This window comes from Microtus oregoni, unplaced genomic scaffold (assembly GCF_018167655.1).
Source record: "Microtus oregoni isolate MIOR12 unplaced genomic scaffold, Mior012 000016F_ref0000370, whole genome shotgun sequence".
Classification (NCBI taxonomy): domain Eukaryota; kingdom Metazoa; phylum Chordata; class Mammalia; order Rodentia; family Cricetidae; genus Microtus; species Microtus oregoni.
In genome coordinates, this window is record NW_024543075.1 from 10224240 (window position 1) to 10248389 (window position 24150).

General features: G+C 42.0%; 1 protein-coding gene across 2 annotated transcripts in view; it reads right to left on the reverse strand.

Moving 5' to 3' along the window:
- The window catches only part of Dock1 (dedicator of cytokinesis 1), a 485241-nt gene that overhangs the window by 350494 nt on the left and 110597 nt on the right, over positions 1-24150 (reverse strand). For both annotated transcript variants that reach the window (XM_041666110.1, XM_041666109.1), the window contains exons 22-23: positions 19354-19488; positions 3735-3843 (exon numbers count right to left, since the gene is read on the reverse strand). In XM_041666110.1, coding sequence (XP_041522044.1) covers positions 3735-3843; positions 19354-19488 — 244 coding nt within the window. The remainder of the gene's footprint in view (positions 1-3734; positions 3844-19353; positions 19489-24150) is intronic.

Consider the following 24150-nt stretch of genomic DNA (forward strand, 5'->3'; position numbering starts at 1 on the left):
GACCAAAACCAGATGTGAGGAAATGTGTCTGAACTAAAAATATACAGATTTTCCTCTCATCATTCCCCTATTCAGAACCACCGTTCACATGGCATTTATACTGAATTAAGTAACATAAGCTATACAAACAGAAGGTTTGATGTAAACTGAGCACTGTCAAGCAATGAGGCCAAAGAAATCTTTCCTCTTCTTAAAACATTAAGTTAATAATAATAATAAAAAAAAGACTATAGAAGAGGAAGGACAAAGGTTATTTGCAAATGCTACTTCATTCTTCTAAGGGATCTGAGCATCTCGGGTCTCCGCCTGACTCTGTGGAGTCCTAGAAGCAATGTCGCAGGTACAACACTGTACACACGTGAGTCCTCATGCAGATCTGTGTCTGCGTGGGATCGTTCCACGTGCCGAGGAAAGGCACACCACTGTAGGATGAAGGCGCCTGGGCGGGAAGGTGTGAAGGGGCACTGCTGTCACCACGCGTGAAGCACTGGGCAGGTCAGAGCTCTGCGAAGCCTGACCCCTCGTGTGGAAACGGCCACAGCTGGCTGTTAGCTGTCATCGCTCCACACACATTCAGACATGTTTTTTTTTTTCTTCCTGGAGAAAATAAAACTATATATAAACTTTGAAATTTGTGAGAAGCAGTACAGAACTTGAGATGCCAGCTTAGAAGGAGATAGACAAAGAGCAGTAAAAGTTTTCCATGTGGAAGAATCTGACATTTGACGCAAGGCAAAAGGGATTCTCTCAGCGACATCAATACCATATCTCATGGAGGGCAAAACCCACGCGGCCACTCCAGTTCAACTGATTACAGAACGGCACCATTCCAACGCAGCTCCTTTTAGGAAGGCCAGATGGAAATCGCACCAGGAGAGGGTGACAAAGGGGACATACAGGAGGGCTTCTCCCTAAGGACAGTCCTTGGAAGGAGAAAGACTCTCACATGCCTGAGTACGTTCTCAGGGCAGGAGCCTCAAAGTCAATTAGTCTTCACTCCAGTCCCTGCCACATACCCAACTGGCAGGAGCCTGAGGCTCTAGAGACAGTGGAGAAAGTGCAGAGAACAATGGTAATATATTCATACTATTCTATACAGGAAAGCTGGGAAAGACCCCCAAAGAATGCAGGCTGAGATCCATTAGCCCTTGCTGAAACACAGAGCCTCCCAGCGAGCAATTTTACTACTCAAAACGTTAGTCTAGAATAGACTAAAGGAGAATGGAAGAGGATAGGAAACGCCTGAGTACATCATGTGGAACAGGGTTGGCATTTTTCATGAACCATTTCCAGCTTCATAGATACAGCAAAGGCACTAAAAATGAATGCACACAGAGAAATAAACACACACCACGATTCACACACTCTTACAGCAAAACATACGTGCCTACTCATATATAGTCACACGTGTATTGAAACACAGACATACACAATGCCCACACCCCACACACATCGGTTTATTACATATCAACATACAGTGACACCGCACACACATACACACGCTTCCAGGCATGGGCACCATGAAAACATGCACATGACCTGCACTACAACACCAGCAAATGGAAGCAGCTACCACTGGCAGCCATTTGGGAAACATTACTTAATCCTCAAAAACGCCCCAGTAAGAGAAACACTTTCTCAACCTAAGATACCGCATGATGCTGTTTCCGCTCCAACATGACAAAACGGAAAGGATAAAAATAGTATGTGAGCCAGGCCCCTTAATTCAGCAGTGTTGAAAGAGCAAACGTGGCGAGATCATACAATCCCAAATTATCAGTGAATGAAGAAACTCGGCTTCCAGCTTGCAGATGGAAGGCCTGCAGCAAGCATGAACGTCTCTGAATTCATCCGTGTCTTACAATAAAACACCCACCGGAGGGAAAGTTTTCCGGGTTCCACTGACAAATGACTTGCCTTCCACAGCAGCAGGCAGACACCAGTCAAGCCCAATCAAACTTAATCACGTAGGAATATATTTAGCCAACTAAAATTATTTCTGGTCTCAAAAGTTTTCTGAAACTGTTTTTATCTATTCTTGCCCAATGTGTGTCTGTTTCCCTCAAAGGCCATGGCATTCCTCTGTAAAATATATTGGTGGAAAGCTAATTTTAACCCTGGAAGGTGAAGACAGCCTTGGGCAATATCACATTGTCAAAACAACTAACCTAAAACTTTTAATGTATGTAGGACACAGCTTTGCTCATAGATCACCAATTTGGGGGAAATTCATGTCAAAACTGGGCAAGGGATCGCAAGGCTTGCCCCGGAAGCACCTTGGAGGCAGAAGGGAAGTCACAGCTTTACTCTTGCTTGCCCGGAAGAGTCACCTTGGTGACTGTGACGAGGAACCACTCTGAACATGTGTATCCACGGCAAAGCTTTACAGCCCGGAGAGGACTCGTCCAAAGCACTCTGAACGCAAGAGTGACAAAGAACTCATTTGAATTTATCCACTCAAAGGACACAAAGGAAGAGCAGATGCAGCTTCGGCATGGAGAGTCAAGCTACAAGGACTCACTCAGAAGGTTTACTTTGGTTCCTTGCTGGGATTATTGCAGGCAGCAAACTCCACACTGCACAGCTTGTTCGGTCATAAATCAGCCCATAAATGTCCACACAGCAGAGATGCCCAAGGGTGCAGGAGCCTGGGACTGCTCCTGGGGCCTCTCTACATCCCATCTCTGGGATGTTTCCATGCCAGTAAATCCTAGAGGAATCCCAAGCTTTCTTCCCAAGGACAACAGAACAATAAAAGGAGATCAAATGGGTGAAGAGGGGCTAAGGAGACAGCTCAGCCACTCAAGTGCTTGCTCGCAAGCATAAAGACATGAACTCAATCTCACAAAACTCATTTTATAAACAAAATTAAAACCAGGGGGACCAGCAAGATGGCTCAATGATTAGAGGCACCTTTATGCAAGACAAGAAGTGCTGAGTTTGTGTCAGGATACAGATATAAGCTATGCACAATGATGCAAACTTAGTATCTCAGAGATGAGCAGGCACAGAAAGGATGATCCCTGAAGCTAACTGGTCAACCAGGATAGCCTACTTATCAAGCTCCAAGTTTAGTGATAGACCTTGTCTCAAAAACAAAAAGTGGGCTTGACATAATGCCTTTAATCCTAAAACCTGGGAGCCAAAGGCAGGTAAGCCTCTGAAAGTTCAAGGACAGCCTGGTCCACATAGTAAATACTGGGCCAGTCAGTGAAACCTCATATAAAAAATAATAATAATAAAAACAAACAAACAAAAACAAGGTGGAAGATACTTGAGGAATGACCACCAAGGTCAAATTCTGGCCTCCATATGCATGCACACACACTCACACACACACACACACACACCTTACATGTGCACCTATACATATGCAAACACATACAAAAAGAAATGGGAGACAAGAATGAGAAAAGGAACAATGGAGTCATCCCCTGTTCACAGCCTGAGGTATGACTAAAGCTCCATCCACCTCAGCATCCCTCCCACAGTCTCAGGTGCCAGATGCCCCGACAAGTTGGCTGTTAAATTGACTTTAATAAACTTCCTGCTATTTATATAAAGTACATTCAGAACTCCTCTGGAACAGAGCAAAGAGATAAGCAATAGTTCAGTCACCTGGGGAGAAAGGAGATGAGCACTTACTGCACACAGACCAAGACTGCACTCATGAGTCAGAGTCTGTCAGCCCAGGGGGAAGCCGCCTGAGCCTGGTCGAGCGTGATGGCACCTACCTTCACCCTGACTGTGAGCTCTGATAGGCTGCTCATCATGTCGTTGATGGACCGGAACAGCTGCAACAAGGACTCCACGAAGTCAGCCTCCCCTTTGTTCTCATACAGCCTGCAAGAAACACACGACACCGTGGGGGACCTGAGGAGATGCTCCTGCCCTGCACCCTGTACCCACAGTAATGAAGGCAGCTAGCTGATGGGGGACCTGTGGGAGGATGAGGTTCCATCTCCAGCATCCAACCAAAGGGGAATGTGAACTGATTCACAACTACTGAGGTATGCAACTATTGAGTTACAATATAGGTTTCCAGTAACCTGACACACTTCACAAAACAAAACAGACATAAAATATACAAAGGGAAGTATGGAAAGAAGGAGACAGAAGAAAGAAAAGGAAGGGGATATGATGGACCAATTTAGCTTTAAAAGAAAAACACATTTTCACTTGACATGCTTCGTGCCCGCTTTCAATTATTCATTAATTATTTGATGTAGGGAACTGTGAATGGAGCCCAGGCCTCACGTATTCCAGACAAGTGTTCTATTGTAGAGCTACTTCTTTAAGCCTTATGCTAGTATTCCTAAATCCTAATGTTACATAGCTAACAGAAGGAGAGTTAATTGTCTACATGTGACAAGCTCATAGCCATTTGAAAATAAAAATGACATTATATCAGTAAGTTCGAAATTATGTTGAGAAATGGCCCTGCATCAGTGCATCCGTTTGAGAGACAACGGGGACCGGAAAACTGGCAAGATCTTCAGTTCCGCCTTACATGGACAATAAGGCTCCAGTATGGCGGCTCCGCAGATGCTGATGTATGCTGCTCATCATAAAGAAGTCCAATCTATAAATTATTTATTAGCAGTTACTGCGAGTGGCATTTACATTCTAAAATGTAGCAACTCAGATGTTTTATTAATGTAAACGAGTTTCCTGCCTAATTAAAAATATACCACACCTGAAACTTGTACACAATAGAAAATTTCATAAACTCGGTGATAATTAATTACCCCAGGGGTAATCTTACATTTAAATGAGTTCCATTCCAAAGCAAGGAATTCTGTATAAAGTGGGAAATTGCAACCCAGTGCACCTGTTTTGTAAATAAAGGTTTCCAAACAGAGGTTTGACTGAATGATGTACTGAACAATTAAAATTATAGAGTCATGAACTTCCGTTCACAGGTGGTAGAGAAACCAAGGCGGGTGCTGATGCAAATACCTGGGAGGTGTCATGATGTTATAGAACTAACATAAGGGACCTAATTATCTAAACATAACCGGATCCTGTAACGATTTTGAATATGACATTATAATGGTAAATTCAAAATTATTTTTAGTAATGGCACTCACTACACAAGTGCAGTCACTTAAAAGGTGATGGAAACCAGGAAATTGTCAAGAATTTCACTTATGTTTTAAATGAACAGTGAGGATCTTTTACGCTGGTTCCATGAATGTTGAAACATGCCATTTTTTATAAATAAGTTGTAACTTTTTGTCACCTCAGGACACTTGCCAGTTCCTGGTGCTGCATGGTATCAGAGATGAAACACTAGAAGAAATACTTCTAGAAAGCTGAGTGGAGCTGATAACCGTCTACAGAAGAAATAACTTGGGTTTCAAAATCAAGGAAAGGGACTTCCAAAAACACGACAAATAAAATACAATAAAAAAACAAAACAAAACACAGTAGGTTCTTGAGTGGGAAGACTGGAAAACCTTGGGAAATGAAGTGTAGACTGTGCTCCCCAGGAATACAAGGCACATGGCTCACCTTAAACTCATGAAACCAAGCGCCCAAACTGACCAAGCCTAAAATGTAGTCTTTTGCTAGTTTTAAAAACCAACCTAGGATCATCTGAAAAGACAGCCTTAATAAGAAAATACCTACACCAGTTTGGCCCGTGGGCATGTCTACACAGGGCTACACAGGATCAGTTGGTATGAGATGAGAAGACCTAGCCCACTGTGGGTGTCACCATTCCCCAGCCTGAGCTCCTAAACAGTACTGGATAAGACAAAGCTAAGCTAGCTGACAGTAAACAAGGTGTATTTGTCTCTTTGCTCTTGACTATGGCTAAGCCTGCCTTGACTTCTCAGAAATGATAAGATTGTGACCTAGAATTGAAAAACAAAGTTTTTCTCCCCTAAGTTGTCTTTTGTTGGAGTATTTTTACCCACAGCAACAGAAATGACCAGGCTTACAGCACAGGGAGGCCCAAGCATAGTCTCCAACAAGACCAAGAGGCTCAGCCTAGAAGATGGGATGAACCATCTCAGGAAGATAAACATACAGTATGGAGCTTCCACAGTCTTACATATGTGTAGCCCAACTTTCAAACAGAACTCACTAATCTCAAAGAAAAAAAAAAACAAAACAAAACAAAACAAAAAAAAAACCCCGTCCCCATGGCCAAACCAAAGAGGAAAAGAAGACAAATGGCCCACAGCAGATTTCTTGTAGTCAGTTGATGGGAACGTCAAAATTAGAGAAAATGGGGGTCAGGGAGACAGCTCAGTGGTCTAGAGTGCAGCTACTCCCGCAAAGGACCTAAGTGTGGTTCCCAGCACCTACATGGCAGCCCACATCAGGCCCCAGGGAATTCAATACCCTCTTTGGCCACTGTGGGTGCCACATACATGTGCTTACACAAAGAGCAAGACACGCAAGCAGTCATACAAGTAAAAATAAAATATCTTCGTATTAGAAAGATTAAAATGATGGAATAGAAAAATAAAAGGTGGGGGAAAAACAGAAGTCAAGGCGGATCATGGCAGGGCCCAAATGGATCTTTAAAATGCAAAGTCTTAATTAAACAATATAACAACATGAGGAATTTACTGTATGAGCTAACTAGAGTCTAGGAACAGCAAGAAACAAAAATAGTGAAATGGTAGACAACCCAGAAAAAAGTTACTGAGAATACAGACAAAGGAGGAAAACACAGAGGGGAGTGTGGAAGAAGGAACACAGCAGAGAGATCTAGGGCACAGGTTACTGATGCTTCAGCACAAAGGGAGGATCAGGAGGGAGGGAAGTCATTGAAATGGTGATCAAAGACTTCAAACCCAATCCCCAAATACTCAATGCAAAGTAAATGCAAAGAAACATTTTCCTATGCAGCCCACATAGGTTGTTTCCTATGCAAATAACCACAGAGACAAACCTCGAGGGCAGCCAGAGGGGAGAACACATATTACTCTATCTTTAAGGATGTAACAATAACCGTGAGTCTAAAAAGAGACTTCTCGCCAGAAATGATGGAAACCAGAAGAAAATGGAGTAACACCTGGAGGAAGAAAAGTGCCAATCTGGAGGGCTGTGTCAAATGAAAGTATTTTTCAAACACAGACATGAAATAAATCATTTTCATATACACAAAGCCTGTAGCTGATTTCTTCTAAAGGAAATTCTAAGGGGAACTCTTCTGACAGAAGGAAAACGACCCCTGAGGGAAACGTGAAGTTAAAAGAGAGATGAAAAGCAATTCTATACATAGAGCACAACCAATGAACACCGACTATACAAAACAGCAACGTGTGGCCAGGCTCAAAATACACGTGGAAGGAAAGTGCACGGTGACATTAATGCCAAGGACAAAAAAAAAAATGCCTGCAGTCTCTGTGTTCTGCTAGTCTGGATTTGGCCACTTCCAAGAGAATGGTAATGGCAATTTAAATTATTCTTTAAATTTAGCAAGCATGTTTCCATCTGGGATAGTTATGAAAAAAATACTAAAGGATGTTAAACATGTTGAGAGAACAGAAAAGAAGATAGAAAATAGAAAACATTAACTGGTGTTGAAGAAAGCAAGGGGAGAAAGGAAGAAGCAGGGAATGTGGCTTTACTTAAGAAGAGAAAATGCAAAGAAAAGCAACAGAAACAAATGTGTGAAAAATGCCCAAGTTGTGATGATCAATGTGGAGTCACTGTGCTAAACCACTAAAAACAAGGAAAGATGGTAGGGGAGATGTTCGGTGGTTAAGAGGACACAGCTCTTGCAGGGGACCTGAATTCTGGTCCTGGCACCCTGATCAAGAAACTCACAATTGTCTAGAATTCCAGACCCAGAGACTCCAGCAGCCTCGTCAGCCATCCCTGAGCACTAACTCCCATGGACTTACTTCGACACAGATACACATGCATACACATGATTTTCAAAGTTTTTTTTTTTTTTTAAATAAGGCCTGGAAGCTATTAAAAGGGGGGAGGGGTGGTCATATGCATATCTACCTAGTGTTATCACCAGAAAGCCAACACCTGCACAGCAGCCACAACACCATCATGCAGGGCCTCTGCCCAGCACCTGCCTCCTTCATCTCAGATTGATGCCACTCTTGCTATGAATCATCATAGCCAAAAACTACCATTTCAAGTATCCGATGCCATGCCATGACATTGACCTTGAAAATCACTCCCTTGCCTCCACCTCCGAATATGTCTACAGTCTACTGCAGCAGCATGCTCCCACTACAGTGTTCAGTTATTTCCATGGAAATGCTATTCCCAAATAAAGACCATTACACAGAACGGGATGTGTAACGCTATTGAGGAGTGTGTAATGCCATGGAAATGCTATTCCCAAATAAAGACCATTACAGAGAACGGGATGTGTAACGCTATTGAGGAATGTGTAATACCATGGAAATGCTATCCCCAAATATAGACCATTACACATCTCTGTCAAACAAAACAAAGTAGATTAGAGAGATGACAGACAGATATAGGGAAATGATATATAGGGGAGGGAGAGAAAGGAGCACAATGATGTAGTGATTTGGATGAAAATGTTCCTCAAAGGCTTTGATGGGTTTAAGAGGTGTGACCTTAGTATAGGAAGTGGGTCACTGGGCATAAGCTTTGAGGTTTCAAAGGCACAAGCCCCTCCCAGTTCTCTCACCCTGATTCCTGCTTGCATTTAAAGACTTAAGCTGAAAAGTTCTTCTTGCCATCATGCCTGCTGTTTGTCCGACCCACTGGAACCATAAGTCCAAATAAACCCTTTCTGCTACATGCTGCTTTGGTAATGATGTTTTATTACAGCAACAATAAAGTAATTAATACAGATAGATGATGTGGATGGATGGATGGATGGATGGATGGATGGATGGATGTAAGAGACAGATGAAAGATCAATGGATGAGAAATAGATAAAATATAGAGAAATGATAAACAGAGGGATAAATGAAAACAGATAAATATATACATAGAGATGATAGAGAACTATGACTAATATGTTCATAACTATGACATACAGAAAAGATAAATAGACAAACTAGAACATATAAATAGTATTCTAGTTTCTTCTTCATTGCTGTCAGAAAACACTGACGAAAGCAACTTAGGGGAAAGGGGTCCATTTGGCTCAACTGAGAGAAGGCTGGGCAGGAACTCATGCAGAAATAACCCCTGTTTACTGGCTCACTCACTGCCTTACACTCAGCTGCATTTCTGAGATAGCCCAGAACCACCTGGCCAGGGAATGGTGTCATCCACAGTGGGGTGGACTTAGGCCAGTGGTTCTCAACCTTCTCAATGCAGAGATCCCATAATACAATTCCTCATGCTGTGGTGACCTCAAACCATACAACATCTTCATTGTGTCTTCATAACTGTAATTTTGCTACTGTTATGAATCGTAATGTAAATATCTGACATACAGATGGTTTTAGACTATTACGTGAACAGGTCATTTGACCTCCAATTTGACCTCCCAAGGGGTCACAACCCACAGGTTGCGAGCCACTGTCCTAGATCAACTGACAAGAGAGTAATTCATAGACATGGCCACAGGACAATCTAATAGAGACAATTCTTCAACTGAGGTTCCTTCTCAGATAACTCTAGGTTGTATCAGGTTGAGAATAAAAACTAACCTGGATGGATGAATTGATGGCTGGATAAACAGAGAGATAGGTAGAGAGATATCAGGATGGATGAAGAGATGGGTGGGTAAACAGGGAGACAGGTAGAGAGATGATTAGGAGGTAAGAGAAAGACAATAGGTAGATGAGATGGACAGATGATAGGTGAAGGATCTGATACATACGACAGACAGATGTTAGCCAGTAGATGATAGATATATACATACATGCATATATATACATACATACATAAATGGAAGAGTGAGTGGATGTCAAGTATTTTTTTCTTTTAAGTTGTTGCACGTGGTAACAACATAATCCCTGTGGAGCAAATATTCAACTCCAGCAGAGTCTATATGGAGCCTGTAGTATTCTCCATTTCTATAACATGGCTTTTTCTGACTCATGAGATTAAGCCACCCCACTGATTTTACTCACGGAAAGGATTCCTCCCCTAAGGAAGGCAGTACTCCATGAAGCCATGAATTGTCTTTGAAGTGGAACTCTATGAAGGGTCTTCAGCCAGGCGCTGCCATTTTTTTTGGGGATGACATTGCATAAAGGTAATTTTCTTTCCTTGAGTCCCAGCAACATCTCAGGGCAGAGCTAACCTAGTCAGGGTTGGCTGACCCTGCAATCCAGGGGAATGGTGTTAACAAGAGCAACTACAGCGGTGATTTCTCCCTTGTTTTTAAAATACCTGAATTTGTGATTACATCTATGAAGTTGGTGGTAAATCTCTCTTGCCTCTGTGTGTCTAAAAACATCTTTTGATTGCATGCCTGATTAAAATTCTCATGTCAACACTGTTATGATTATTCTTAATCTGCAACTATATAATAAACATAATAATCAGGTTAATTTTTTGTTCTAATTTCTTCTTTTTTGTCTCTATTTTCAACCCACCTTTCCCCCTCACATTAAAATGATCTTGTTATTCAAGAGATTTTGGAAATTTATTTCACCCACTTCTAGCCAAAATGAAAACATCTAAGTGTTCCGTCCTAAGTTCATTTGAGATAAACGAAAAATAAAAGGGGAAAAAAACAATAAAAGTAGAGAAGGTTTATTTGAAAACTGTAAGCTATGAGAACTGCTGAGGCTGAACAATTTGGTCTCAGGCTTCATAAAACTACAAATAAAAATCTAAAAGTTTACTTATGTAAGTGGGTGACCTTAACTTGTTCCATTCTATCATAAATATAATTTTCATTCAACTATCTTCTTACAAACTAATAAACTTACATTACTACTTGACTGTCCTATTCTCATAAATTTTTTGACAAAATAAAAATAAAGATGACTGTCAGGATTAGGACACACCTTGGCCTGGACTTAATGGCTTAGCCAAGTTGTAATTATCTCTGCTACATACTGAAATCAAACCATAACTTTAACCTAAAAATAAATACACAAATAAAAAGATAACGTAATGTCTATTGCCTCCTGCACATTAAACACAGCTATTTAACTTTAAGAGCTGAAAATAAAGACTATATAAGTAACATCTCCAATTTCATATGTAATCAAGGAATAAATTAGCTGAATGTTAAATGGTAAGTTTAAAAATAAATTAGCCACATAAGCTAAAGTCTACAAATGCCATCAAGTATACAAAGGAAACTATATGATTCCAATGTAAGCTAAAATAATAAAAATAAGTTAAATATAAATTGAGGTTTCCTTGACTTTTTAAATCATTACAACACAGTACATAACTGTATCTATTAAAATATACATTTTATACATTGTCAGAGTATGGAAAAATTCGAGGTAGATTTCTCTGGTCTTCATTACAAAAATGATTACCTAAGAGTTTCAGATTCAAGCTGATGGGTAATTCTATATGGGAAGAATAACATGGGGGAAAAGCATGTTTTGATGAGGAAAACCTGTAGGGCATAAAATTCATTCTTTCATTGTGAAAAACAGTAATTGTCTAAATGTAGAGATTTTCAGAGGTTTGCTAAAAAGTATCAATTTAACAAAGGAAGCAAAGCCAAAGTGGAGCCAGGAAGCAGGACAGGAAGAGACCAAGGGGACTGTGAGGACAAAGAGACATTTTCAGTGAGGATGAGCAGAGAGAATTCTGTTCAGATAAGAGGATTCTGTGTTACAAACATGAAGCTCGGGTTCAGAAGTAGAACGGGCCTTGTTCTAAAGTGAGGAGAAAGAAGGGGCAAAGTGAACACTTGAGCATGTCATAGTCTGCAAGCTGGAGGTCTGGGGAGGGCAGAGCTCACAAAAGGAAATTTGTGCGTGGTCGAGGTCATAAAGCATTTACAATATTTTCCAAAGCTGAACCTTCACACTGCAGTAAGGCCTGAACACAATTCTTTTTTAAACAAATTAGTTTTAAATGTATATCTATTTCTGGCAAAATTTACAAAAACTGGCCTAGGGTACAAGGACTTTTTATTTTCTAGATAAATTTTCTGCCATCTGCATTAGTTTTTTACTCACAGAAAGCTAAATCTTAATGACTGTTTTCTCTGTGACATCTGTTCCGTTTTTTTAAAAGATTATCTTTTGCCTACATAAATGTATGAGAACCGTGTGTGTGCTGTCGGCAGAGGCCAGAAGAGACCATTGGATGCCCCAGAACTGCGCTTGAAGATGGTTGTAAACTGTTGTGTGCTTTCTGGGAACTGAACTTGGGTCCTCAGAAGACGAGCAAGTGCGGTAGCCTCTGAGCTGCCTCGACAGCCTGCGGTCTCTTGGTTTTAAAGACCTTTATGTATTGCTCTTAACGTGATTAAATCTGATTTGTGACTCTAGCCACACGAATAAAGATTATTTTTATAATGATGTTTGATTATTGATGTGACTGTATTGAGGATTACAAAAATTCTTAGAAGTCTAATGATCCATGCCATTTCCAAATTCTATATGCAAATGGAATTTCCTTCTTCATTTTTATTTTCAAACTTCCTATGCCATTATATTTACTGAATCTTTCTGTTTTGTTTATTTGTTGCAAGCCCACTGCTTAAAAAAAATAACCATTTCTAAAAAAAACAGAGGAATAGATATAGTGGATAATCATTTGGCTCATGATCTTGGGCTATCTGGCCAGATAGAGGTGGTGACCTCTTATATGGAAGGAAAGAGGGTGGTCCTGCTCTCTTGGGTGGTGAAGACTGAGTCAGGTAGCATGAAGCAGCGAGTGACAAGTCCCCAGCTTTCCAAGGACTCTGCAACTGGATTTACCATAATCCTCTATCTGTGAGTGCATTTCCCCCATTTTATATCTTGATAAATCCTTGATACCCCTTAAACCGACGCATGTGGATTTCTCTTAACAAACAGAACTGAGCGACAGACTCCAGGGGAGCTTCTCCAGAAAAGGTGACTCCCCTGTGGCAGAAAGGGTAGGACACTGATTTCCAGGCACCAATCACTTCTGCCTCTGACATAGGACCAAACTAGCACCCAGGAGACCAATGTGCATGCAACAATTTACAATCAAAGCCTAACTACAGGGCTGTTGATGAACAGATACTAAGGAGAAAAATCTTTATTTAAAATGAGAATGTAAAAGTTGTCAAAATCAAAATGTAGTTTCTATGTAGACCCTATTTCCCCAAAGTACCTAAAGCTGGAGGCTATGCAGGGAATGTCCTCAGCATGAACATCCCACAGAAACTAACACATCAAGTGTGAGGGACGGTAACCTGGACTGAGGTTACGCCTGTATATTTACTGTAGCCAAAGAGAGTTATACCAAAATCTCTAGGCAATCTTAGTTACCTGTAGCTTCAAAACATCCCCTCGCCTCGCCCTCTTTAACGATGTCTACAGTTTAACACGACTCGCGTTTTCACTACAACCCTCTGCCCTCCTCATTCCAATGCTATGGTCAAGGAAATACCATTTACTTTAGAAAACATCTGCTTTTTAATGTTTTTAACTTAGGGTGAGAAATAGAATCTAAAACCTCACAACCTTATATGTAAACAAGTAAGATGATAAATTTAAAGAATTGTGAGACTGGTAAATAAAAATGCATACATGCTACTTATAAAAAGACATACCTTAAGTGGGGCATGGAAGCTCAAGCCTGTCATCCTAGCTCTGAAGAGGTTGAGACAAGAGGGTCAGCATGAGTTCAAGACCAACTACATTATGAATGACAAGTCTAGGAAAGGTGAAAATAATATCTGAAATATGAAACACCGAGAGTTGGAAAACAAAAGAATGAAGAAAGAAATGTACATACTAAGTAAAACACTAGGGGAGAACCTTCATGTCAGCGAAGACCTAAATCCATAAAACAGGCAACAGTTATAAACCTGTAGGCTAACAATAACTGTTTCAAAAACTATAAAGCATAGTGAACGAGCCTTTAAAATATTTGACACCTTACAAAGAACCTCTCATGGATGACATTTTAATAATAAGTTGCTCTCTTAGCAACTATACGTAGCCTAACGAATGCTTACAGTGTGCAGTGACTCCTTTGACTCGTCTCTCTGTAATGAGACATCAGCAGGAAGTCTCCAGAACTTTCCATCCTGGTTTTATCAAATATACCAAGAAGAGTTACTCATTTGACCTACTTCGAAATGGAGGAAGGGATGGGAAGAAGAAATCCAGAAGCGTATCAATAAATAAATTGATGAGTAAGACCTCCTCATTCCTTGCTGTTTTCAATAAGAATTCATTAACAATGAACAACGACAGGCTCTTTGTCTACGAACTACGTTCTATTTTGTGACCCAAAGAATGAGAGCACAAAGACGAATCGGCATAACTTATTCATGATCAATAACTAATTATTCACAAAGCTTAACACCAGATGACAAGCAGAGACTACAGCACACAAAAGGCAGTCGAGGTGACAAGCAATAGCCAGGCACAGCCCAGCATTCAGCAGGTCTGATGAAGGATGTCTGCTTTGGGCTTTCTAGTTAATACGGTCCACCCACACAGAAGGCAGAAAAAACACACAGCGAGAGGAGCCTCTGGCTGCCTGGAGTCTTTCTCTGAGTTCACCATGAACCAAATTTGTTTGGGCCAGAACTGCCGTTCTCATTTAAAGACAAAAAGAGCTCCCTAACTAGAACAAAGAGTATGAGATGGGCCTGCATCACAGAAAGGCAGTGAGACAGCACAGTAAGCATCACTATCTCCAGAATTTCATCTCTTTGTTCTTCGGGAAGAACAATTAATCACAATTATACCAGCAACTCTATTATACTTGAAAACACAGCAGACCATTTTGAAAGAAGCAAAAGAATAGACCCCAAAAGTTTATTCCAACTGAAAAAACAAAAACAAAAGGCAACAACAACAAAAAACCCCACTTATCAAGCACAGTTGTGAGCACAGCTGCTTTTTCTCCCAAGGTAATGAGTGTACTGCAGGTAAGAAAATGAGAACGCGGGTTTCTTTTTCTCCCCACTGAAAATATCCCACATGAGACCTGCTTAGAACTGCTGATGAGCAAGGCACTCCAGACACCTGCCTGGGGTACCAGGCTCTTTCCTCTTCAAGTAACCCATTCAAAACAGGAACGGGGCAAGACTCAATCAGGCCCTTGAAGTCAAAGGCAAATGTTGTGGAAGGACAAGACACTATGCTGCCATGGGCTGGTAAGGAAGCCTCTGGCAGAAGCAGCTCTGAAAGGAAGGGCACGAGCTTTTCCCTTTTCCAGCTTGTGGAATCATGAGATACCAAAGCATCTCACAGTCTTCAGCCACTAGATATGCAAAAGAGGTATGTCTTGTGTCTACTCAATATGACCACAAGTGCACTTCGTACTCTAAAAGGGACATGTGTTCTTTCATCTCTCCAAAATTCTGGTGGGTAGTTAAAAGCCACACTCAGGAACATGAAGAAGGAATTGGAAAGGCTGTGAAAATGGTGATACAGACAGGACTCAAGTTCGTTACATATATATGGAAAAAGAAAGGAACAAAGGAGAGAAGCAAAAAGGAAAGGAGAAAGACAAGGGTGATCAGGACATCACTGTGACCCCCATGAGTCAGTAAAGAAAGCCATGAAAGACTTCACTGTCTCTTAGAGAGAGCTGACATTCAACTTGTGCCCTGGACAATCTTGAGTTATTTACTGGAAAAATATGCTTCTGGCTGTGGTGTGGCTCAGCCCTAATGTATACCTTTAAAAGCTTTCTACTTGAATATTGTACACAGAATTAAATAAAGTCAACCATAGTTCAAGAGGCAGAGCAAGCAACCAGTCAACAGAAAAAAAAAAAAAAACAGAGAGCAACAGAGGAAGTCAGGAGGAGAGAGAGGGAGGGAGAGAGGAAGGGAAGGGGGGAGGAGAGAGAGAGGGGGGGAGTAGAAGGGAGATGGGTCAGAGGAGTTTTTGTTTAAGATGGCATAAGAGAAAGCTCTCATCTGGGATGACAGCAGAGGAAGAAGCAGCTGGGCGCTGTCTCTAGTCTCTGAACTAGCAGGTTTTCACTCCAGCATCTTTATTGGTAAAACAGAATGAAAGAGACTTGGTTAAAAACTACAGTGATGAGGCTAGCTCCTGCTGTGACTTAGATGGGAGAGAGGCAGCCTGAGGGCCCAGCCCAGGAAAGAGGGAATTCCTGAGCTCCTAAATGGGGTACTTCCTGCTACATACTCAAGGTTCGGTGTCAGGTTTTAGTTGGGGCATGCAGTTCAAAAGGACACTGAGATAGACTATCAGATACTAAGTTATAATATCATGGGCAGACAGAGAGGCAACAGCAAGGGATGGGAGGAGTTCCAAGGAGAGTTCAGGGTCCAGTACCAGAGAGAGACAACATGGGAAGTCTTGGTAGAATCAGAGCCCATGGAGCTGAAGACAATCTCTTCTTGTACCTTTTGAGGATGGAAGAGGTTCACAGCAAGAGCCTGAAGCCAGGCTCTGTGACTGCCAGGCAGAAGGAAGAGAAGGGGGAAGGAGTGGAGAAGAGGATGTGGTAGCACCCTTCAGTGTAGACTTGCTTCCCATGTGAGATGTCCCATGTGGCTCACGACAGTGACCCAATAGCATATGTGTCAGGATCTGTGAGAAGAGGGAGAGTAGAAGTGGTATTCTAACATCACGTTCCTACAGGCAGCTGTGTGTTTTTTAGTAATCCATCCTTCTGTTGGGCATCTAGTATTCCAATGACTTAAAATCACAGAGATGCTGGAGGTGAGAGTCTGGAATGAGAAAGAAAAGTTCCCCAGAGCTTTCACGAAGATAATGCAGAACCTGAGATGAGGTAGGGAAGTACGAAGCATTCAAAGCAACAGATACTCTGGGGTGAAGGTATGAGAAACAGAGTGGAGACTATCTGCCCAATATATACAAACTGGAGCTTAAAGATAGGGCTGTCATGTAACAACATTCGTCAACGAGATGAGAATAACACACAGCATTCCTAAGAGAGCCTGGCATAGCTGCACACCCCACAGCCCAAACTTACTCAACTGTAGGTATCATGCCAGGAAAAGCAGAGGAACCTTGAGATCATGAGAAAAAGAGACAATCTCTAAAGATAATAGGAGAGAAAGATACTGGATACTGAGAACATGAGGACACCAGGGAAAAGCAAATGTAAGCCGGTCTGTTCCAGACTGCAGGCTGTGTGGGTGACAGAAGCCTCACCCAGTGAAGCCATTAAAGTTGATTTTGAAGGTTGAGAAGCAGCCAATCGTATTGCTGACCACCACAAGGTGAATCAAAGTAAAGAAATCTGAGTGACAACCATAGTTCCAAGAGCTTATGCCACAACTCTGTGTTCCTATTCTGTGCTTCAAAAGGACCAAAGTAAGGCAGAGCATTTGCTCCTGGTGCCCCCAGCTGACCTCGGTGGACTGAGTAGCCATGGTCATTTCTAATGCAGCCCTGTTGTGTAAAAGAGTCGTGTGCTATGACAAACCAAATACATAGGCTGTTGTTCTGAATCTCTGAGGAATGAGGACATTCTCACTGCGGCTGCAGGGAAGACACACATCACCGAATCCCTGACTTGGCAACACATGGATCAGACACTGGACAAGATTAAAATTTTCCAGGCCAACCATGATAAAAGCCACATCACCTATCATGGGTCTTCTTTTTTTCCACCCATACTGTAATGGGAGAATTTAAAGAAATAGGAAAGGTGGGGGCTGGCAAGAGGGATCACCTGGTAAGAGTTCCAGAAACCACATGGTGGAAGGAGAGAACCAATTCCAGCAAGGTGTTCACTAACCACATATCATGTATGCATGTGCAGTCGTGTGCAGAGGGGGAGGGGCATATCTATGCATGTATGTATGTGCAGTCATGATATGTGCAGAGACGGGAGGGGCATACTGGGAAAAATAATTAAAAATGAAGATTCCAGGGGCCACAGTGTTCACTGTCACATAATCGGCATGACGGAAATAAAAACCAGATAACAAAGAGGAAAGCACAGGCAGATCTACCTCGTTCCCATTCTCACCAACTAGCAAGAAAACCATTATCAGCTTAAACAGCCCAAAACAGACAATCTGTCCACATGAAGTGCCTTGCCAATCTCCAGCAAGCGAAAAGAAAGAGCATGCCTTTGAGATATTGATCAAGGACACGATGTGGGCCTCCAACCGGGGTCTTCATATGGCTACTGGCTTAACCATGGAATGCCCAGAGTGAATGGAGCACACTCAGTTCTGTGCCCAAGAGCACAGGGAGGGATGGCTGCCCAGTCACCATTTCTGACCACCACTGTCCGACAGGCTCAGTGGCATGCTGCTGTGGAGTTCCTTATGTTTTCTTTCCCTCTCTTCTTGGTGCTTATGAATACATCTGCTACAAGCAAGTGAAGTGGAAGAAAGAGGATGTTAGCAGGGGTCCAGTGAACTTTATGCCCCGTTTCTCACTAATCACTTGTGGTGTGCCCCATTGTGGTCTCTGATTGATGGGTTCACAAAGCCCATCTCTGCTCTCTGGGTAGAAACCTACCACAAGAAGATCAATTAATCTCCAACAGCCGCCATGTGCTCACAACACTCCCTACAAGTCACCCACAAAATTGCACTCTCCAAAAATAAACAGAGTCCACATCCACACCCTACACCCAAACTATCCACCTCCACATCTCTTTTACCAGTGTGAGATACTGGGGGAGACCATAAAGTAATTTCATTTTAACAGCACAATGGTGGAGGTTAGAAATATCAATTTATAAGCAACCAGCATTCTCTAAGACAATCAAATCATAAATATCCCAACTTGCTTTCAAGTTCAAAATTAACTCTAAAGGTGGTCAGCTGCCATTAGGCAGAGTGCCCGAGGGTGCGCCAGTATCTATAGAAACACAGCATTCTATGGGAAGGAGAAAAGGGGTCGGGATCCCACAGTGCTCTCGTATGAGGCTGTACAACTTGATTCTGGCTTTTTCTTCTCATTGCTTGTTTCATTTTTGTTTGCTCTTGTGGGGCTTTTTGCTCAATGAAGATATACTGAAAAGTACTGCCAAGCCCTTGGTGGATGCCCAGCGCTGCGTGAGAAGCATTCCAAAGGCTTTCAGCAGACAATGTTTGGCTCACAGGCACACTCCTGAGCCTCTGAACAGTGCACAATCTGCAGGGACGGCTATGGAAGCAGTCAGGGTCAGCGTGGGCAAATGCCCCTCTGCCCTCCATCTGTGAAAGCTTGGACCTAAACAGAAGGCAAGAAGCGGGAAGGAGGAGAAAGAGAAGCCAAGCCACAGAGGAGGACAAAGAGGAGAGAAAGAGGGAAGGAAAACCAAGAGAGAAGTAAGGATCTGCCCAGGCCGTGGCTGAACACTTACTGGTTGAAGAGTACCCGTGAGCGCACGATGAATTTGAAGATATACTCCAAGGCTTTTATGGCTTTGTACAGCTGCTCATTGATTCCTGGCTTTTCAGCACTGGCCACGTAGGTCCGTAGCACCTTGGTCAGCTTCCTAGTGCCAAGGGAAACATATGTCAATCAAGAGTTCAGAAATCCCAACTCGACATTTTTACTCAGGTTTCCACTTATGAATATATGCATATTCGTAAAGCTTTCTAATCAGACAAGGCACCTGATAAAATGTCTTCCCGGTCGTGTAAGAATATTAAAGGGGTGGTACGAAAGGGTTCCCCACTTGGCACCACCTCTCTGCAGCCTAGATGATGTTGTGTCAACTAAAGGCCTTATACTGAAGGAAATAGGAAATTGTTGGGTGGTAATTTCCAAATAAACAGCACAAAATTTTAAAGGCATTTCCTGAGGATCCCTATTAGGAGGATGAAAATAAGATTTCTAAGGTAGATGGTATATTTCTTAATAAGTGAATTCCCCCAAAACACTTAATTTTAAAAAAAACATAAATAATAACTGTTCTTCTCATGGTCATATTTATAAACTGGGAGTGTGAAACAACTCAATAACATGAAAAAGTTTACACAAATCACAGCACATACAAATTCATCAGAATTATTTTTCCAATTGTTCATCCCATGACAGAGATAAATAAATGGGAAATAAATACAAATGAATTGTACACTTGGAGACTATAATTCATAACAATTTAAGGTTTTGGTAGCTTTTATTGGGGTGGGATGAAGTTGTTTGCTTATTTTTGCTTTTTGAGAGAGTCTCTCTATGTAGTCTTGGCTGCCCTGGGACTATTCAGCAAATTTCAACCTGTGGGTTTGGACCCTTTCTCAACTCCTTTGGAGGTTGCAGATCAGATATCTTATATTACAAATCATAACAATATCAAAATTACAGTTACAAAGTAGCAATGAAATAATTTTCTGGTTGGGGTCACCACAGCATGAGGAACTGTATTAAAGGGTGGAAGCATTAGAAGGTTGAGACACTGATAGACCAGGCTGGCCTCAAGGGTGCCAGCATAAAAGGCATGTGCCACCACACCTAGCCAGAGATATCGTTTTACAAAATTGTTAGCATAGGAAAAAGCTTTAAAATTTCCTTTTTTGCATATAACCAGAGAGTCCAAATGGTAACAGATTGATTCAGAACTTCAGGGTATATGAAAAGTTCAATTTAAAACAAACAAAATTTGAGAAATATAACTTGAAATATAATCAACTTCATTAATAAACAAATACATGTAAATTAAAATTAGACAGGGATGAGAAAGCATCTAAGTTGGAGGATGCCCTCAGCAGGTGCCAGGCCCAGCATCCAACCCCCAGCCCATGGGGGAAAAAGTAAATAATACAATATGTAAACAAATAACAACTAAAATATTTGCCAAGTGAAGACAATATGAGGGGATAAATCAGAGCAATACTCTTTGGAGGGAAACCAACAAACATATATCAGGGTATTTTATCACTGATGCCAGATACAGGCAAAAATATTCAAATCCTTTGACATCAGCAACTTCCCTTTGAGGAAATGTTGTATAGCAGCAATTACAGATGTATTCAGTAACATTTGCCTCAGCTTTGTCTGAAGTAGTAAAACATATGAGCAATGCAATCACCTGAGCCGTATAAATAATTTAATTATGAAAGAGAACAGAACACTGATCAGCTGTTATGTACAAAAAGGGAGAGGCCCGACAGGGGGATCTGTCACCACTAACGTGGACTGGTGGAGTTGCCTTGTTTGTTTGGGTTATAAGACAAGGTCTCTTATAGCCTGGGCACTTGCTGTTATGCAGCTGAGAACAACCTTAGACCTCTGCTCCATGGTCCCCACCTCCAGGGTGTTGGGATTACAGGTGTGTGCTATCAGACCTTGTTTATAATGTGCTGAGGCTCAAGCCCCAACTTCTGTGCAGTCTACTGACTGAGTTGCAACCACAGCCACACCCTGCCAATCAATGCAAAGTGATATTTCTAAGTTGCTAAAGGAAGTGCAAAATGGGACAATAATTTCATGAGCTGTATATGTGTCTCTCTAGTCCAGCAAATTTGGTTCCAAGTGTTCACCAAAGAAAAATGTATACTGTGTCTATAAAATGCAAGAAGATTTCTTAGCTTTATGCAGAATACCAGGAAACTAGCAGCCCCCGGCCCATTAACCAATAATGACTGAACAAATCAAGGGAGGATCCATTACAACTAAGAAATACAAAAGGACCCAATTCAAACAATGACAAATACAGCAATATGGACAAATCTCAAAAGCATTATGTTGAAGGAGAAAGGCCAGATGCATAAGAGGAGATGATGTACAAGAGAAGACAAAACAGAGCTGTGACACAGAAATGAGAACGTAGCTACTTCTTGGAGAGCAAGAGGGGCCTGTGGGATAGCAATACATCACAGATATCTTGTCCCCAATAGTGGCTACAAGGAAAAACAAAAAAAAAAAAAAAAAAAACGCCTGAACTCATAAAATGACACTTTCTATATAATGTACATTATTGAAGCAAAGAAAAAGTTTTTAAATTTCATTATCTTTAAAGATTTATTTATGTGTGTATGTGGAGGGGGCACCAGTTTATATATATACCATCTGTGTGCAGATGCACATGGAGGCATCAGATTATAGGGAAGTGGAATTACAGGCAGTTGTGAGTCACTATGTGATGCTAGGAATGAAATTCAGGTCCTTCAGGAGCACAAAGTATGTGTCATCATGGAGCTATTTCTCCAGGTCAACTTCGGAATTTTAAACAGGCAAAAATAGCACAGCGTATGGTCTGTGGTGATGGATAAGTACATCAAGGGCTCGGCACACACGCAGGAGGACCTCAGTTCCATCTCCAGCACCCATCTTAAAAAGTCAGGCATTGTAGTAGCACGTGCTTGCAACACCAGCACTGGTGAGGCAGAGACACAAGGGTTTGTGGGATCTACAGGTCAGTGAGTCTAACCAAATCAGTGAGCTCCAGGTTCACCAAGAAGGCCTGCCTCGAAAAATAAGACGGGGAGTGAAGGAGAACCCCAGATATTAACATCTGTCCTATGCATGTACATATACCTACACAGACATATGTAGAAAAACAACACACACACATACACACACATGCAATATTTCTAGATAATTTGAAATTTTTGAAAAAAATTTAGTTGATATGTATTGTGCTTTGCTTGCATATAATGTGGTCTGGCACCTTCAGAGTCCAGAAGCAGGCATCAGATTCCTTGGAACTAGAGTTACAGACTGTCAAGAGATAGCATGCTACAAATCAAAATCGGATCCTCTGTAAGAGCAGTCCTCCAGCCCCCTATGTGAAATGTTAGTTAAATCAAGAATAAGTGAGCAGGTTTGTGAGTGACCAAATGCGTAAGAAGTCATTTCTGATACTCATCGGGTTACAGTACCCCAAAAAGGAAGCCTGAGCCACTCAGGGGAGCCAGCCTGATGGTGTGAACTGAGTGTGTTCTGAAGGCTGACCTGCAGGATCCATCTGCCATGGGACCTGGCATTGGGAGTCACTCTTTGGAACGTACCCAACGCAAAAGCAACTCAGGTTAGCCTTTAATATCCAGGACACGGCCGAAACCTGGCTAAGTCTGTCTTACTCGGCTCCTATTATTGTCCCAAGATCCACAACACCCTTCCTTTTCACCTCTATTCCCATCCCCACTCGGCAATAGCAACAAAGTCCACAGCACACACTTTGGCCATGGGAATCGTTCCAGCGCACTAATCAAAGAGAGGAATAAAATGATAATGCTAATGATTCATAAAGAGAATAGCCCAAGCCCAGAAAATAAACCTGCAAGGTCATTTCCTACCTGCCCAGAGATCAAAACCTCTGGTGGGAGCCAGAGAAGGACAGAGCAAATGGAGCCTCAATGATGCCAACGGGGAGCCCATGGCAAGCCCCCATGAGACTCAGAGCACGGGAGAGAAAAGAGCCACAGCATACAGTTATATGAAGAGTAGTCCTCACAGGAGCACCCTTCTCTCATTAGGATCAGTACTGGGTACAACCTTGGTGTCCCAGCCTCCACTGACAGTCAGCAAAGGGAGCTGTGCTAGAGCTGGGGTGCTAAAGGGAACACCCACAGCTAGGAGCCTTCGCTCTCCTTGTGCAGCTCTTTGGAAAGAAACACAGAAGATGGCAACACTTGTTTGGCACGGTGTCAGATGCCTTCAACCCCAGGATTTGGGAGGCACAGGCAGGTGAGCCTGTGATTCAGGGGCCATCCTGATCTACAAAGTGAGTTCCAGGCCAAGGATACAAAATGAGACCTGCGGATTTCATCAAGGAGCGGGATGGCTAGAGATTCTGCTTTGACTATACACAGTGCTGGAGTTTCAACTGACCCACAGAACGTAAGCACCCAGAATGGAATAGAATAATATACAGGGGCAGCCTTCCGTGGTGTTCTAAATCACAAGTCAAAGCTTACACCTTTGATGTTTCAAAACTGGAATAGTCAGATTCATTGCTTAGGAACCAAAGTTCCTTAGAATCACGATTTTAAAGGCTGATGAGATGGCTCAGTAGTTAGGATCACATTCTGCTCTTCCAGAGTAACCAAGTTTGGTTCCCAGCAGCCATGTAGGGCAGTTTAGAATTGCCTGTCATGCCAGCTCCAGGAGAACTGGCGCCCTCTTCTGGACTCCATGAACATCTGCACTCACATGCCCATACGCAAAAGATTACAGACATATGCACATACAATTTAAAACTTTTAAGACTCTT